At 38.2% G+C, this 17136-nt stretch overlaps 1 protein-coding gene and 1 pseudogene across 4 annotated transcripts; one reads left to right on the top strand and one right to left on the bottom strand.

The window, feature by feature from the left end:
• Positions 1-387: 387 nt before the first annotated feature.
• On the bottom strand, positions 388-9662 carry LOC139129953 (ADP-ribosyl cyclase/cyclic ADP-ribose hydrolase 2-like). 4 transcript variants are annotated; one of them, XM_070695657.1, is made up of 9 exons: positions 9585-9662; positions 9283-9379; positions 7731-7812; positions 6805-6934; positions 4303-4515; positions 3251-3327; positions 2476-2559; positions 1818-1904; positions 388-1295 (listed from the first exon to the last, which is right to left on the bottom strand). In XM_070695657.1, the coding sequence occupies exons 2-9, from the start codon at positions 9365-9367 to the stop codon at positions 1136-1138; spliced, it is 918 nt and encodes a 305-aa protein (XP_070551758.1). In that variant the 5' UTR covers positions 9368-9379; positions 9585-9662; the 3' UTR covers positions 388-1135. The 4 variants fall into 4 exon arrangements, with proteins under 4 accessions (XP_070551758.1, XP_070551760.1, XP_070551757.1 ...); XM_070695659.1 differs by having other exon boundaries at positions 7731-7809; XM_070695656.1 differs by lacking the exon at positions 9585-9662 and having other exon boundaries at positions 9283-9463.
• Positions 9663-14839: 5177 nt separating this feature from the next.
• Positions 14840-15631, top strand: LOC139129276 (sepiapterin reductase pseudogene; annotated as a pseudogene).
• Positions 15632-17136: the final 1505 nt, after the last annotated feature.

Below are 17136 nucleotides of genomic sequence, written 5' to 3'. Positions count from 1 at the left end.
CCCCTGTAATGTCATTTTTTCAGATCAGCCCCCCTGGTATATTGTAATTGTTTTCAGTCTCCCTCCCCTGAAATCCCCCTCCAGCGGTCTTTGTGAATGCAGCCCAAGCTCAGATAATTCGGGATCTCGGGATTTGTACCATATATAGTAAACTTTTCATCACACTGAGGCTATGACCTCTTTTATGACATCTTCGTAAGCTGTTGCTAAGAGACAAGCACTGTCCAATATGGTGGCAGGTGGGAGAAAGCCGCCTTGCGAGTTAACAAGTCATCACTGATGACACAGTACCCGCTGAGTTATGGAGTTTGAATAACGGTGATTGAATTACATGCTTGTAGCTTCATTACAGGACGAAGGGTGGGACAGTAAAGTTTTAGCTGTTGGTGTTTCCCATGGCAAGAACAATAGTTACGTTTATTTAATGAATGTGTACGAACATAGAACAAAGTCGGTTCAGGGATAGTTATGGTTCAAAAACATGGAAAAATTAAAACAAAATGGCCACATGCGGTCATATTGGATCGTATCATGAAATAAATTAAAATGCATATATATGTGCCATAGCACTTTATCTGTGTACCAACATTGAACAACATCAGTTTAGTGAAAGTTGACGTATGGTTCAAAAACATGAAAACTCGCAATAAAATGGCCGCTTGGCAGCCATATTGGATCGTATCGCGAAATAAAGTGACCTGCATTTGTATGACACAGTACTTTATCCTTGCACACAGTTTGAAAAATAGGTTCATGGGTGACAGAGAAACGGCTGCTGACGGACGGACGGACGGACGGACGGGACCCAATCTATAAGTCCCCGCCGGACTGCGTCCGCGGGGACTTAAAAACCGAGTTTCTCGTGATTTTTATCTCAAAATGAATTTAATTGTTTCCTTATATATGCAGTGTCGATCATTCGTGCTCTGAACTTTACAGCGGTGGGTGTCTTGTACACATTTAGTGTTGAACATGTGAAGAGACTAAAACTTAGCCAAGATATATCGTTCGCGGTCTAACCTAGTTTAAAAGTACTGTATCTGGTAAATACTTGTCGCATGAAGATATTTAGCGTACTTGGTAAGTACCTGAACATTTGTAAATTTTCGTGGAAATTAAATCTTTTATAAAAAATTTAAATTTTTTGATTGCAGAAATTATTGATATACGTGTAGAGCATCACGAGAAAGGTGCCAAAAAATGTAGCCCGTTCTAAGTTGGCCGACGAACAATGGTAGAAACCAGGGATGTCGCCCTCTCTTCGCCTCTCTTCGCACAGTCTTCCGTAGATTTCGCTGTAATTAAAGTAGAGTTGAAAGTTGTTCACAATAGGATGTTACACGTAGACACGTAACCATTCGTTTTAAGGTTATGAAGAATTAAATTTTTGGTCAAGTTTTCCTCCCAGAAAATTTTCAACCTTTATCTTTCAAAATCATGAATAAAAAACCAGGACTTCCCATGCAAATTTGTGTACCAGAGGAACAAAGTACCCAACATTTCGCTGTTTATCTATATTTAACATTCAAACTGAACGTCATTCCCTGTGTTAGCTCTATGAGAAAATAAATCTAAATTTTCAATTATCCAAAAAATAAAACTCTGAAAAATGCATTTATCCCAAGAGCTTCAAATGAGCTCACACAAATGGTAGATCAGAAAAGTATTGCAAACATGAGTGAGTTCAAGAATCTGTCGCCGAGGGCGCGTTCAACCAAAAGCCACAAAAATCGAGAGTTAATAGGACGGTAACATCAAAAGTTGGCGGTTTCAGAAAAAAAAATGGTCATGAAGTATTACGTGAATGAAAAACTCACTTCACATTATCTTCACAGTTTTCTTCGAAACCATACTCTTTGAGTTTTTCTTGTAAGGTTTTGACGGTTCCTTTCCCGCATTGCTCTCTGAAACGAAATAAATGGTTGATTACAGAAAGATCATGACTTACATCTGCGCAGCACTAATTCCCAGACTATACAATTTTTCCGCTCCCAGAATGCACTGCGGATATGGCTCTAAGAATCAAAAGAAAGGCAAACTAAAAAAATGCAAATGAGATTTCCTTTACTGCAAACGTGAATTAATAATAACCCACATGATACAGGGTGGCGTTTAGGAGTTGTGTATTTACAGGTCGGTTACACACTGAGGTGAAATAAAAGCGGGATAACAAAGACCTTACACCTAACAGGAGCATGTGTAATTTGATTAGAAGTCTTTCCATCGAGATGAAGACGCTAATGATGATGATGATGATGATGATGATGATGATGATGATGTGATGATGTGGGATGATGACGGTGATGACGGTGATGATGATGATGATGATGATGATGATAATGATGATGATGATGATGATGATGATGATGATGATGACGGTGATGATGACGTTGACGATGATGATGATGACAGCGATGATGATGATGATGATGATGATGATGATGATGATGATGACGACGACGACTTTATACTCACGTTTCAGTTTTGTCGAGCAGAAGTATTTGAACTTTTGTAACATGTGAAGTTCGCAAAGTCGGTAGTTCAACGGTCGCCAGGATACTGAAAATTCAAATGCAGTGACAATATCGTCAGACATATATGGATAGTTTTACGTTTAGTGAAAATATTTCTCTTAAACAGATCAATCCGTTCAGTTCAGTTCGCTTTATTTCAGTACAAGGCCTCAGCCCGTGGTACATTTCAATTAAACAAATTACACAACAGGAGATGGTCAGTGAAAAAATATAACAAAGCCAGCAAATAAAGTAATTGTACAATTATATACATGTGTTTCACTTAGAAAAAGGTTACAAAAGTTATTAAGTTAAGACAGTATGGGGACACATTTCTCTCGTCTGTGAAAGGCTTTACGTAAATAAATGGCAAAATTTCTGATTTTATGAATATTTTCTGAGGATAATACACGACTAAGCTTTTCTTCATATGGATAATTTACAGATGACTAAAAAATATATTGAGACTTTATATCATTATACTGTGGACATATATAAATACAAAATTGATTTCATTTTCAATAACATCGACTCCATTTGTATTTTTACAATATAAACATATCCTTTGCTCACGTGATACACTAAAATGGCGACCAATCTAAATATTTAGTTTGTGGCTTGAACATCTAAAATTTGCAAAAACAATTGTATCTATGCCACTGAGACAGAATAATCCACATATATGTGTGTTTCTGTTTGTGTGTGTGTGTGTGTGTGTGTGTGTGTGTTGATCGTACCTTGTTTCGATAAAAGCGCCGCCTTTTCTTTTCCCACTTAACAATATTGAAACTAATCCACTGGCTTCCCCAGCAAACTGAAGAAAAAACAGTAATCAGCATTAAAGTTACAATTGATGATGTCACAATTATTATCACAAAGTTACACCGTGTAATATCCTGGTGGGGGCCTGAAAATTCTCCATCATTTTTCCCTAGGGAGGTTTGTCGCATTTCGTTATCGTATAACTCGATGAGTGGTCGGGGGTTTGAATTGAAATAGTAGCAAAATTAGAGCAGTTCGCTATCTGCCAATGATCGATTTAGATATTCACACTTGGCTCAATGAAGCCCATTCTCGCTTTCCAGACCTTGTCGCTTCGCTGACATAGTGTTAAAGTGCGCCACTGGTGGTCCTCGCTCTCGTTTTTAAGTGTCTGGCCGGCCAGTAAGTTCTTCACTCCCCACCGCTTGCGGCGCACTTTACCATAATTTTAATAGCGAAGCAGAAGAGCCTGGAAGGTGGAACTTGACGAAACTATAAACAACCATCTTTCATAAATATACTCGAAGATTTAGTCATCGCTCTTGGCCACTTAATATTATCATGCAAGTATACCAGAAAATGATAAACGAAAAAAGTTCGTATTCAATGCCAAAAAAATAATAGAAGATGAAAGTTATTTTCTCTATAGCTTTCATACCAAGTCAGTACAAGCTCAGTGCCAGAAAAGAATTGTAAGACTGTGATAGATCGTCCTTGAGGCATTTTCTACCCAAGGATTTAACAACGCTGTCTCTGACATGTTTGGTGAGGGCGCTGTCAAGAGGGCGATGAGTAGTCTGGTTCCCTGCCCCCTTTCTACCGCTGGCTGCGCTACACTCACCTTTTCGTAGAAAGGGGGCAGGGAACCAGACTAAGCGATGAGTTCATTTGGCTGAACGCCAGTCACTTGAATGTGATCCTGCCTTGAATATTGACATGCATATTGAAAAGGCTAACTTGCAAATGTCCCATATGCAGATATGCGGGAGATCTTGTCTCAACAACGAGGAGCATGCGCAGACGTTACCTCCAAGGAGGCTTGATTCCAAAAGGCGCCAACGGAAGACTTGCTGAAGACTTTGCAGTCGTCGCACTTTTCCAACTCTCCGGCCTGATTGCACCACTTCAAATCATCCAATAGACAGCCGGTAAAAGTATACTCAAGGTTGATCACGTGACAGCTCTCTGTATAATTCTTTATCATCGTTCCGAGAACATCTCGACCTGACCACAGCAGCGTCTAAGTTGAAAAACAAAACAAAACAAAAACAACTAAAAAGACCGTTGTAGTACATTCGCAATATCAACAGGAAGCGCGCGACATTTATATGGCATATCACAAATATAGGAAATAATCCAAAAATAATGTTAAGGGAGGTTTATATGAACCATGTCCCTTTGTACCCACTTGAAAGTCTTATGAAAAGTCCAGGATGATGAATTGAAACACCAATACCCTAGTAAGATTATCACATTCTTCGAAGCCAGCAATAGTCGAAATGGTCTTCAGTGAAAGACAAAAATTATTCTACTCATGTGACTTGAAATTTACCATACAAATACATGAACATTGTGTGAAGATATATCATGCGAATTAGAGTTGGTCGACGCTTGAGTTTCCTCAATAAAACTTTCAACCATTCTTTCTCAAAATCGCGAATAAAAATCAGGGGTCACGGTGCAAAGTTTGGTACTGGAGAAGCAGATTACCTAAAATTTACCGTTAACTCCATGGGTAGCATAAATTCCCAATTTTCACAAAACTAAATAGGTGAACACTATTTACTCCATAAGCTTCAAAATGAGTCCCCATAAGTGGTATGCCAAAATAAAATTGTGAAAGTTTGAGAGTCCGAATATCTGTCCTCGAGGGAAACTATTAAAATATAAAAGTAGTCAACATTCTCTGTGGAATAAAAAAAAACTAGACATTTGGGGTCAAAGGCATTGCAGAGTTATAGCCTGTTGAAACTTCTGAAAAACTGACCAAATAAGAGGAAGTTGGGGAGTCCTTAGTGTATTAACTATGGTAGAGGTCCCCTAGCTTTTAAAAAATGTTTGAAAAGGGAAAGTCATTTTTTGCTGTTTTTCAGGAAAGTTTGACAAGGCAGTGCTTGCATTCAGAATGTGTGACTGCTATTGTAAATGCATTTTTAGATTCTTTGAGTGTCAAAGAGGTGTCAAAAGTGAGATTAACCAAAACGACTGCTCTGTGACTTCAAAAGAGGGGTGCAAATATGGCTTGTTTTCAACATTTTTGACAGAATAACAGTTTTCCTACATAATTTTATGCCAATTTAATCCAACCTTTGAAATGAGATATGGACATGGAATTTTTACAGCCTATTAACAAGGTTACAGACAAGATGACTATGGCACAATTTTCCTGTATTGAAAGTACTTTTTGAAAATCACATTTTGAAATTTGAAAGAATTTTTTAATAATTTTTTGATATGTAAACCCATGTAAAATCATAAAAACAAATTTTATTTACAAATCCTGCCGTACACATCTTACAATTAATAGTGTCAACATATTTATAACTAATTTGGTAGTATTAAGTACTATCCAATTATGATTAAATTCAAATATGTAAAAAAATATGAAAAATTAAATTTTAATATTTACTGGTGTCATATTTCATAATCATGGCTGCAAATATACAATTTTTATATTCTTTGGAGAAAGTATTAAGTAAGGGAGTTCCTGAAAATTTGAACTAAATATCTTGATTCTAACACTTGAAACTTGACATTAACTCTGAGAAAAGAATTGGTGCAAAAATAGCCTTCCAGCCACCTTAAAAGATACCTTGCACAGGCAATGTGTGATCACAGAAATATCCAAACAATAATGCGACAACAATCCGTATATAGTTTACTGCGATAAGTAAAGCTAAATATCTCTCAGATCAAAACGAATTTGAAAGCGACAAAACGGCTTACATAAATAGGGGTGGTCACATTTTTTTACTTTGTCATTTAATGTGACATCGTTGCAATATTACAAACAAAAAAACCAAGTTATCAGACATTACACGAACTGATGAGCACTAATAAATAAGACCCTCCAGTATTTTCAATAAGGAATAGAATGAATCTAACAGTAGCTACTTTCATGTCACAATACCATATGGAGGTTATTTATCGCCATAATTATCGGGCAATGTCACAAATAACATATTCGGAGGAACTTTTTGTTACAGATTCATGTCTCACCGCCTTACTTGGAAGACTGTTTGCTAGGTTCATTGAAAATTCATGTATATTTTTTAAACCTTTTGAGCGCCAAAGTCAAATTTTGTCATATTTATCATATGTACACCAGTCTATATATATTCCTAATTTTTGCTAAAATTTTGATGAAAATCGGTAGCCAATGAAATGTGATGTCCATTTCGTCCAAAATTATGAAAAAAAATACATAAAAATTCATATTTAATCGTGAAAATGTTGCATCAAAATTTTTTTGCGGGAAAAATTACAGCGCTTAAAGCATTATGTTTATCATACATTCATGTTACCGTACCTTATCTTTGGGGATTGCTTGCTGGGTCTGTCGGATGTACTCAGAGTATTGATTGCTCGGCAGGTCACAAACATCATCTGAAACTGCCGGGATACTGGCGTAGAAAGTGTTCCAGATGTTTTGACAGTTCCTTCAATGAAAGAAAATCGTCTATTTATAGCAAGATTGAATCCTGAGTTATTGACTTGTTGGTTATTTAGGTAGTTGATAGAACATTTCAAAATTCTTAACTGACAAACAACCTTTAACCCTTTGAGCGCCAAAGTCAATTTTTGTTGTCATTATAAAATATACCCCGGTCAATTTTTTCAGATTTTTGCCAAAATTTTGATAAAAAACTATAGTCGAGGAAATGTGAAGTCCACTCGGTCCAAAATTATCAAACAATTACAGATTTATGGTAGGAAAAATTACAGCACTCAAACGGGTAATACGACAGCGACCAGTATGGCTATGTCAAGGTGATATTGTGTTCGTTCTAGGTGAATATGATTTAAGAAATGAATGTAGACTTGGTTCAGGTTGGTGAATTTTGAAAAAATAAAATCATTTGCAACAGTTTCGCTAGTTTTTCTATGTCATACAAACCTATTTGAAATTTGGCAGCCCAGATCAGATTTTCCATGCGATCGGAACGCGTTCTTCCATTTGAGTCTGTGCGTATCCCATCTCAACGGAGCATGGCCACATTATATACATATTTCGTGTTAGGCAACATTTTGAAATTTAACTGCAATCAATTTAGAAGGCATACTTACCCATTCTTAAGAATGCAATATAACAGCAGATCCTGGCATTGAGCAATCGGGATATCTAAGAAAATTTGCTGTCACAAAAACGAAAACAAGCCAAACCAAGAACTAAAAGAAGCATTCAATCACACAGAAACTTGAAAACCACAAAAATGAATTTTGATTTTTTTTTACCATTTCTCCTGCGTTTTATTGTCGAATAGCTGGCACCTGCTGGTAATCGTGCACTTAAGCATGTTAAGGCCGCTGTCCTCTGCTGAATAAGAAAGAGAAAGCGAAACAGAAAAGGTCAACTCTGTGTTAATAACAGAGGGGCGGAGAGACAGAAAGAGGAAGAGCTTTTTTGTACTATGAACTCTGGCACGTTCAGATCGATTTACGCTCCCCACAGAGCTAGTACGGTAGATTCAAAATCAGTTCTTTATACCAAATGCAGGTCATTTTAGACAAGAAAGTTTCTCCAATCTAACAAAATATGCAGTGGTTTTTTGCTTGCATTATCCCTTTCAACTCCAAATTTTAATGGAGTCTTCTTGTTTCTGGGAGTAAATGAGGGCCGCCGAGGAAAGAAGTGTAAGTGACGTCAGCGAGTTACTTTACATATTCAACGACATTGGGAGAACTTGTTAAACGTATTACTGTTGGTGGAAACTAAAAGAACTAGTGTTGACTTCATCGGAAATTCAGATATGTGAAATCTTGGAACTTGAAAAGAAACTCCTTGAGAAACGGCAAATTTCTTTTCTCTTTTTCATAACTTTGTATTAATAAACTCTTGAAAGGGTGATCGAAAAGATTGCGTCAACTTAAAATTGCCGTCCAGTGGATTGTAGCATTTCCTGGGGAGGGGGCTCAAAAAACCGACAGATCCTCACACACGCCAGAAATAACATTGCCTGAAAGGATATCACAGGCGAAGTGAACAATTCTGCAGAGCACAGCATGGTCCCTACAAGGATTGTATGAGAAGTAAACACAGGGCTCTATTCTGAGTCACACGGTTTTGTAATATCGAAACACTGGTTTCAGTCCTTGGACTTCAAAACAAGAACAAGACTAATTCAATACGCGTAAACCCAAAGCTTGCAAGCGAAGACAGAACAAACAAAGAGTTAACATTGTCTTTTATCCAGGTAAAAACAGAAAGTACTTCAGAAGTAGCCCAACGTATGATCTATGTACGTGTTCTCGCAGTTACACCGCCCTCACAGATGGTAAAAGAAAACCAGCATATCTGTACACCTAAAAAAAACATAGCATAAAACCAAATTTTGAAAACATTTAACTACTAATTGACGTCACGATCAGGTGAACGAGGTTGCATGAATTTTGATAATTCCGTTGTATTAAACATTAGCGTCAAAGTTAGCAAGGCTGGTCACAATCTTGGACAATGCCGAGAGATAAAGTTGTTCAACTTGACATCAGATATCTTCAACCGCGTTACATAAAAAGCAGACGACAGGAATTAACCCATGAAAAATATGTCAAATTATATAAGTCCAGCGGCAGCTGTAACAAAGATTAAATATTCGCGCCTTGTCCTGCAAGCTTCCATTTGACACTTGAATCGTAAATAACGGGACATGTCAGTTCACGGCATGTTTGCTGTATGGAGAAGTATTTCATAAAAGATCTATAGTTAAAAATTAAGTGTTGACTCTTCAACTGTCGTGTTCTTAAAGAGTCGGTCGGATAATCTATGAAGGCATAGGATAAAACTCACCGACGACGGCAGCACCGAGTGTCCATGAACAAAAGAGTGACGTCCCCACAGCGATCGCGAGGACAGCGCCTCTCAAGCCAGCCATGTCGATCAGAGTCTGTGAGAATAATGGGGAAAGGGGTTCTCTAAAGCAATAGAGCGATATCATATTATTGGTACGCTTGGCGTTATCTCATTGGAACAGACATGAATTTAAAGTGAAAGTAGGTCACCGATTTACGATATTGCCAGGAAATAACAAATTTCACAAAAAGATTTCGTATCTGCAGTATAGTTAAATTTCAAAAATTTCCGCTGTTTACCCTTTCGAGCAGGAACTTCGAAATGCGATATCGTCGATGGGAAAATCCGGCTGCAGTGTGAAACAGAACAAAACTTTTGCTAAGGGCGCCTTAAATAAATTCTTTGTTTGCCGTCCGCGTGCTGGTAGGTTTATTAAGAAAGCAAACACAAAGTTAACACTATTATAAATGAAATTATCATTTTTTTGCAAAAGAACCAAATAAAAAACGAGCTTATGTTAATGCACTTGTGTTTCTTGTGTATGTTAGTTCTTTATACTTCGGCTGTCTGCTAGGTTTTTCAAAAATCTAAAGACGGCAAACAAAAAAATTCTTTAAATGGCCTACATCGTTTTCCTGATGTAATGTCATAAGCTTCCACATCATAGACCGTAGAGGGCATGATTCTATCCAGGAAGTGAATTTTCTAGTCATTTGACATCAATACCTGGAGATCATAGCCTTAGGAGAACGGTATAGCATGTGTAGTGGACAACGGTGACGCCTCAAAGTTTGACGACCTATTCACACATACGTAGAGCTTATATACAAATTTTGATGTTCGGCATTACAAAGACTTTTCACTCAGCACGTGTAAACATAACATGGCTAAAATAGAATGGCCTTGAATTTCAGGATGACAACTTGGTACAGTCATGTTCCTAATACTTTCGTGGCAATTTTGGCTATATTTCTCCACCATAGTACACTATCATGGGATGATCTCGTACACTTCGGAAAGCGTAATTTGTGGATGGCTAACAGCTTTTTCTTTGCAGTTTGAATAATTTTGTGTGTAATTGTGATTAATACATTGTGATTAAATAACTAAGAAAATGAATTTTCATTGGCCATTATTTCCAGAGCCTGTCATCCAAGTACATCAGTTCAGATAATGATATTTTATGGAAAGTTTGTCGCAACAAATTCGACTGCACGGTTGCCTTTTTTGTATGAAAAAGTCATAGTCTGGCCTTTCTGTGTCCAGCTGGGTTGACTGTATGAGCGTCGGTCATCTCACAGCGATCAACATCATGTCGCCCACTAAGTAATTTCATGTCCCAGGCTTTGGTAGTCCGTGTGGGCTACCATTTTATGGGTTTTGGTAGCCCCAGAGAAAAGTTGGTAGTCTGTGGACTCGGGACTACCGCTAATTTCGAGCCCTGAAGTGGTAGGCCAAACGAAAATTTTAAAGGTTTCAGAGTCCGAATAGACCATGTCTTTGTCTCGTTTATAGCTTCGTAAACAGGTCCACCACGGTCCCTCCACACATGGCTCATCAGATAAGATTTTACAGTAAAATGGCTCAATGTGTCATTATTTGTTGAACGTATATTGGCAGGCCTAAAATGATTTCCTCGAATTTGAGGTCGTAGACATTTTACGCAAAATGTATACAAGCCTCTCGGACGCACTGAACATTTTCAAACGGTTCGTCGTAGCCTCTTTCAGTCTTTGCAGAACTGTAATTTCAATACCGTGGCTTTAAACGGATGCTGACGTCAGCAAAGAATGGAATCCTGTCGGTGGCTCTTCCATTGGCTCTGTTGGAGGGGTAATCGAAGAACGGGAAACGTATCATTCACGAAAAGATGTTTCAGCCTATAGAGGGCGACATTTCGAATTGATATTCTCATAGCTGTAATTTCGCAAAAGTAGGCACGCTTTCTACCAACTTACCGTAGTTTGTGCCTCGAAACGTAGATGCTTAAAATTTTTGTTCAAACTCTATTCCGCGGGGTAACTTTCAAAATTAAGAATAAAAATCAGGCGTCACCGTGCTATTGTTGGTACCAGAGAAAGAGATTACCCGACATGTATCCACCCATATTTTTGAATTTAAAATTGCCGCAATCCCAGTGCTATCTGTATGGGAAAAATACAACTTTCGATTTTCACGAAACTGAGACGGTCAAAGTTAACATACTCCCAGAGTTCTAGAAGGTTCCCCCAAAAGCGGTATACAGAAGACTTTTGGAAGATTTTCAGCATCCGAATATGTCCTCGAGGTGCATTCTAAATTAAGGTACTAAAATCATGACATTCCAACTCCTCACATTGACGTCACCACCCAAACGTCTGATGGCCAGTTCTATAGTCGAATTGGAAACAGTTCGCAATTGAACACTTATTTGCGCTTGAAAATTCAAAGCGAACATTTCTCATTCATTTTCTACGAACAGCTCTGTCTTCCATGTATTAGCTAGCACTTTCATATAAAAATGGATCATTGTTACATTGCCAAGTCTACCTTAAGGTAGTATGTGCCTCGGAAAGGGAAAGGCTTGAACTCTTGCTCAAACTTTCCTTAAAGAATCTTTTAACCTTTCTTTTTCAAACTGAAGAATAAAAATTTGGGTCACCGTGCAAATTTTGGAATTAGATGAACAAATATTCCATGATTTACCGATATGTTAAATTCGAAATGGCCGCCATCCTTGTGATAACTCTATGGAGAAAAATGAAATTTTCGAATTTCGAAAAACTAAGCCGCTGAAAAGTTTTCTCACACCAAGAGCTTTAAAATAAACCCCACAAGTCGTATATCAGAAATAAAGAATTGCAAAAGTTTGATAGTCCTAATTATATCATACCAGTATGGCGGAAATGATGGCGGAAATGCTGCGATCTGATTGGTCGAGACGCGATAACAACCATGGTATATTGGCGATATACCATGGCAGGCATGCGCGCGAGCTCTCAGCTTGAGTAAAAGTCCGTTTTTGACGTTCCACGCCAGAATTTCAATATACTGTTATGATATAATAGCAATAAATCACACCCAGCGACGGTATACCACTCGATTTTGACCAGTTCACTTCATATATGCACTCGCTATCGCTCGTGCATATATGTCGTGAACTGGTCAAAATCTCGTGGTATACCGTCGCTGGGTGTGCTTTATTGCTTAAATATCCGTCCCCAGTCGCGTACTACCTTAAAACCTAAGACCATGCGTGACAGGTTCAAGTCAAACTAACCGCGATGATCGAGGACCTCGGTCGGTTAATTTCAGGAATGCACATGGTTGAGTTGAAGAAATGACAACAAAAAATATAAATAATAAACTATATATATGTATGTATGTATGTATGTATGTATGTATGTATGTATGTATGTATGTATGTATGTATGTATGTATGTATGTATGTATGTATGTATGTATTAATATTTAATTAATAATATTTAATTCTTAAAAAAACGCACTCCACAAACGTCTCATTGCGCTGAACACAAGTATTTCAAAGACATATAAACAGCTAAAAAACTCAAAAACCTAGGATTACGAGTAAAATTTAGTAAAAAGGTGGGTCTTCAAACAACTTTTAAAAGACGTTACATTTCTGGCACAACGAATTTCTGAAGGCAGTGCATTCCACAGCAAAGGAGCACATACCGAAAATGCTCTCTGACCGTTGGACTTATTAAAATAGCCGCGAGGAGTTACACGCATGTATGTATGTATGTATGTATGTATGTATGTATGTATGTATGCATGCACTTACGCATGTTCGTATTGTGTATGCATCTATAAATATCAAATTACTTCAAGTATTGAGTATAATTTCTGTAAATGAAGGTTCTAAATCGCAACTTTTTACGTAGCACATTGTAAACCACGTTAACGCCGGGTTAAAATACTGTTTTATGTATGCTCTAATACGATCACTCAATTTCTCTGAGATGCTCTTCAAAGCACGCGCATGTAGATGGCTAAAGCATGCTATTGGCCAGTATAAAATATAAATGTGTATAAATGTTATCTTTCCTTTCAATGATATTCCAATTAACCCGATCTCATATACGAAGAGTCCGGCTGATACTCTGATCAAAATATGTGGAACTTGCAACGGCTCAGGTTGCATTTTCATCTCCAACTGTGAGTCCACTATTTACGTAGCCTATTCCGTGATGAAGCTGAGGGTCTACTTACTATCTAGAACCTCGACTCCGTCTGTTGGCCTTCGTCCATACTCTAAATGCCGGAGTCGAGGTTCTGGACTAGAAGTTTACACAATTAGGGGAGAACCATTTGATTTCAGGGGGTCGGAGGAAATGGGTATGGCAGCAATTTTTTTTCCCGCCACTGTGGCAGCATTTTGTTTTTCTATTGTCTGTCATGCATCATTTTTTTTCCACATGTGGAAGCATTGCAAACATTTTTTCGAGATTTCCAGGTTTTTAACATGCGGGGTCTTGAGTTTATTACATGTCACTGGTTAACAACTGTATAACAACGAGTTAACGAAAAGTACCCTTTGTGAGGACGGGACAGATGGCATTGAATTAGAGGACAGAGCTTGTGTAAAACACGGTCCCTCCACTTTTGTGGAGGGACAAGTGTAAAACCAAAGATTGTCATTAAAAAAAATCTTTATTGAAATTAAATAGTAAAATACTCAAAAAACCTTCAAGAGCATCTTTCCAGAGGATATTGTGGCGATATTAAAACAACAATGCCCCTTTGATGTGAGTAGAAACGAGTCGCACTTTACAGTCAATACGTCTGTTATTTCAAAAGTTTACGAGAGGTAACTGGTAAAAAATCCATGAGGAGCTGACTGATCGTCTGAGTGTTCTACTCCAGATCACTCTGAGTGATCCTTCACGCAAGTCTATCGAAAACATCTCTATTTACATTTTCATCGTCATGCTTTTGATCATGACCACGTTTATTGCAACATAAACCATGAAATGTGTTTGCCAGGACGTAGCATACACCAAAAGCCTTTTGCCGAAGAGTTTGACCTAACTTCTGTTGTGTGTTTGTATCACAGATACTGGCAACAGAGACTTTGGACTTCCTCACGTATTTTGTATAAATGTTGTCGCCGCCGAAGGCTCACCTCCAGAGAATGAGAGAGTGAGAGAGTCAGATTTTCCAAAGTTTGTGACAACTTTTTGTTCTTTGGTCTGCTAAGATCACCTGTAATCTATTCCGCTCTGGGCCTATGCGCCCCATAGACGTGTGTACATATGCCTGAGAACTCAGAGAAGATCCTCTCAGGCATATGTACGTGCCCGTCTATGGGGCGCATAGGCCCAGAGCGGAATAAGATAACAGGTGACTGTCGATCATTTTTTCATTCAGTCCGCCGCGAAATCAATAGTTCTCAGTTAACGAAGTTGTCGGTCACGATTATCAGGATCATGTTACTGTCAAAAGGCTGAAAAGGTCAACCCCACCACGTATGCCTTTGCGGGGTTGATCTTTGGATGACTCGCATAGACGCACGCTACCCGGCCACAGATAGCTGCGTTTCCACAAGCTAGCAATGGCAGTGCTCCAAGTTCCTTGTTTTTGCTTAGTTACCGGTGCCAGTAGGGGCATAGGTCGTGGGATCGCCCTACAGCTTGCAGAGAAGGTTGGCGACAATTCTCTGCTTGTACTGACCGCCCGCTCTGACGAAGGATTACGGGAAACGAGACGATGCGCTCTGGTGCGCCGTTCCACTGGTATAGAGGTGCGAACAGTAACCGCCGATCTCGGTGCGTTGGACTCCTTATCAGCGAATCTGACAAGGCTATTCGCCGCCGTCGACCGAACGAAATTTGAGCACTCGATACTGATACACAACGCGGCTTCCCTCGGCGATCCGGCGAAATTAGTCCGTCAAATGAACAACCCGCAGGAATTACAGGACTATTTCGGTTTGAACTTGACCTCTGCGATATGTATGACATCGAAGTTTTTGGAGATCTTCAAACCTTCCGCTGGCAGGCGTATTTCAGTGATCAACGTGTCTTCCGGGGCCGCGCACAGGCCGATGAGGTGTCTGTCCACCTACTGCTCTGCTAAAGTCGCTAGAGAAATGCTTTTCAAAGTGCTTGCAGCGGAAGAGCCGTCCGTTCGGGTGTTGAACTACGGGCCCGGCCATGTAGACACCGACATGCACCGATATCTGCGGCAGAACACTGGTGACCCTGACATGAAATACAAAGCCAACACGGCCTTTGCCAGCGGAAAGATCCTGACTCCAGTAGGAACTGCGGAAATTTTGATTAAGATCTTGGAGGACGACTGCTACGAAAATGGCAATTTTGTAACAGTGTACGATTACGTCTGAGGCAACACATACATACATACATACATACATACATACATACATACACACACGTGCGCGCGCTTACATACCATATATATATATATATATATATATATATATATATATATATATATATATTATGTATGTATATATATATAAACTGTAAATAATTTCCGTACATCGAAGTACTTATATTAACCTGGTCATAGGGGACAGGGTGCCCGTTTGTCATCCAGAGGGGCCATGCGTTACTAGTTCCTCCAGCAGGGAAAGTCTTAGGAAAAACTACCACATGACGTCATGTATCCAAGCCCCTCTTCTCGTCACATGACGTGTTCTGGCAAATCTGACACGCACACACATATATATATCGTAATAATTTTACAATTTCATCTGTATAGCGTTGTTTCGAGAGCCTCTGTAGACTAACTTGTCAGGAGACTAAACTAATCTGAATATACATCTACAAGGATTACATATAACTCTTTGTGCAGATGGTGGAATATTTGTTGGATTTGATGAATATTCAATGAATATTCATCTACGAGGAGATAAGTCATTTATATATCGCAATGTATTTTAAAGTTAGTTGTTGTATATAACATGAATGCCTTGCTTCTGTGTCAGCATGAGGACACAAGTTCGTTTGTTGAGCGTATAACATTCTAGTTGGTATATACCTCATTATGGATGTATCATTTAACATAACACACATATTTATTTATTTATTTACTGGGTGGCTTTACATATTTGAAAGTTATTCATAAATCATTGTTTAACACTTTGATATGCTACAAGGGAAATTAAAAGTTTACACCCGTAAATACAAACAAGTTCGTAAAATATCATGCAAGAAACATCAAGAAATACATCTCATTATACTGTAATTAAATAATATTTTGACTCACCAGAAAGACAATCTTTTCGTCATAAACTAATCAATTAAATATCATTTCAAAAACAATATATTGATACATTAAAGGGACATTAGCTGTAACTTTTGACTAATTTTTCACTACTCTGTTTCAATGTATCAACTACAGAATTTTACTATAATCCGATCATCATGACCAATGCAATGCCCGGTGTCCTGCTTGCCAACACAGCCTGTATATGTGAAATGACCATTGTTATTGTTGATAAATGTATTCTAGTCCGGACCTGAATACAAAATTTAAACAATAACAATGCAGATTATACTCATATAGGGTATATTTATGAGCTAAATATTATGAATTTCTCCATGGTTCAGGGATTCAAACCAGAAACTGCAGATGATACACAGAACAAACAAATTTTTTAAAAATGACCAAAGTTATAGAATGCGCCTCGGGAGACAGAACTTCAGATTTTCAATTTTTTTGTGAAAGTAATCGTGGAAATAAAATTTTTAGAATCTTATTTTTGTGCAAATTGGATTTTTTTTTCGTTTTTTTGCCCGTACAGTTCATACGCAGATGGCGGCCATTTTGATTTTCAAATACCGGTAAATTTATGGTAATTTGTACTTCTAGTACCAAATTTCG

Source organism: Ptychodera flava, chromosome 3 (genome assembly GCF_041260155.1).
Source record: "Ptychodera flava strain L36383 chromosome 3, AS_Pfla_20210202, whole genome shotgun sequence".
Classification (NCBI taxonomy): Eukaryota; Metazoa; Hemichordata; class Enteropneusta; family Ptychoderidae; genus Ptychodera; species Ptychodera flava.
The sequence above is the reverse complement of the archived record's forward strand: the minus strand, read 5'-3'. Positions and strand labels throughout refer to the sequence as shown.

Bases quoted from the DNA above. Each gene is read 5' to 3' on its own strand.
- LOC139129953 (XM_070695656.1), bottom strand. From the start codon at position 9,430: ATGATATCGCTCTATTGCTTTAGAGAACCCCTTTCCCCATTATTCTCA. The intron at 7,813-9,282 runs GTGAGTTTTATC...TTTCTTATTCAG, and splicing joins ACTCGGTGCTGCCGTCGTCG to CAGAGGACAGCGGCCTTAAC. The intron at 1,296-1,817 runs GTGAGTTTTTCA...CTTTAATTACAG, and splicing joins AACTGTGAAGATAATGTGAA to CGAAATCTACGGAAGACTGT.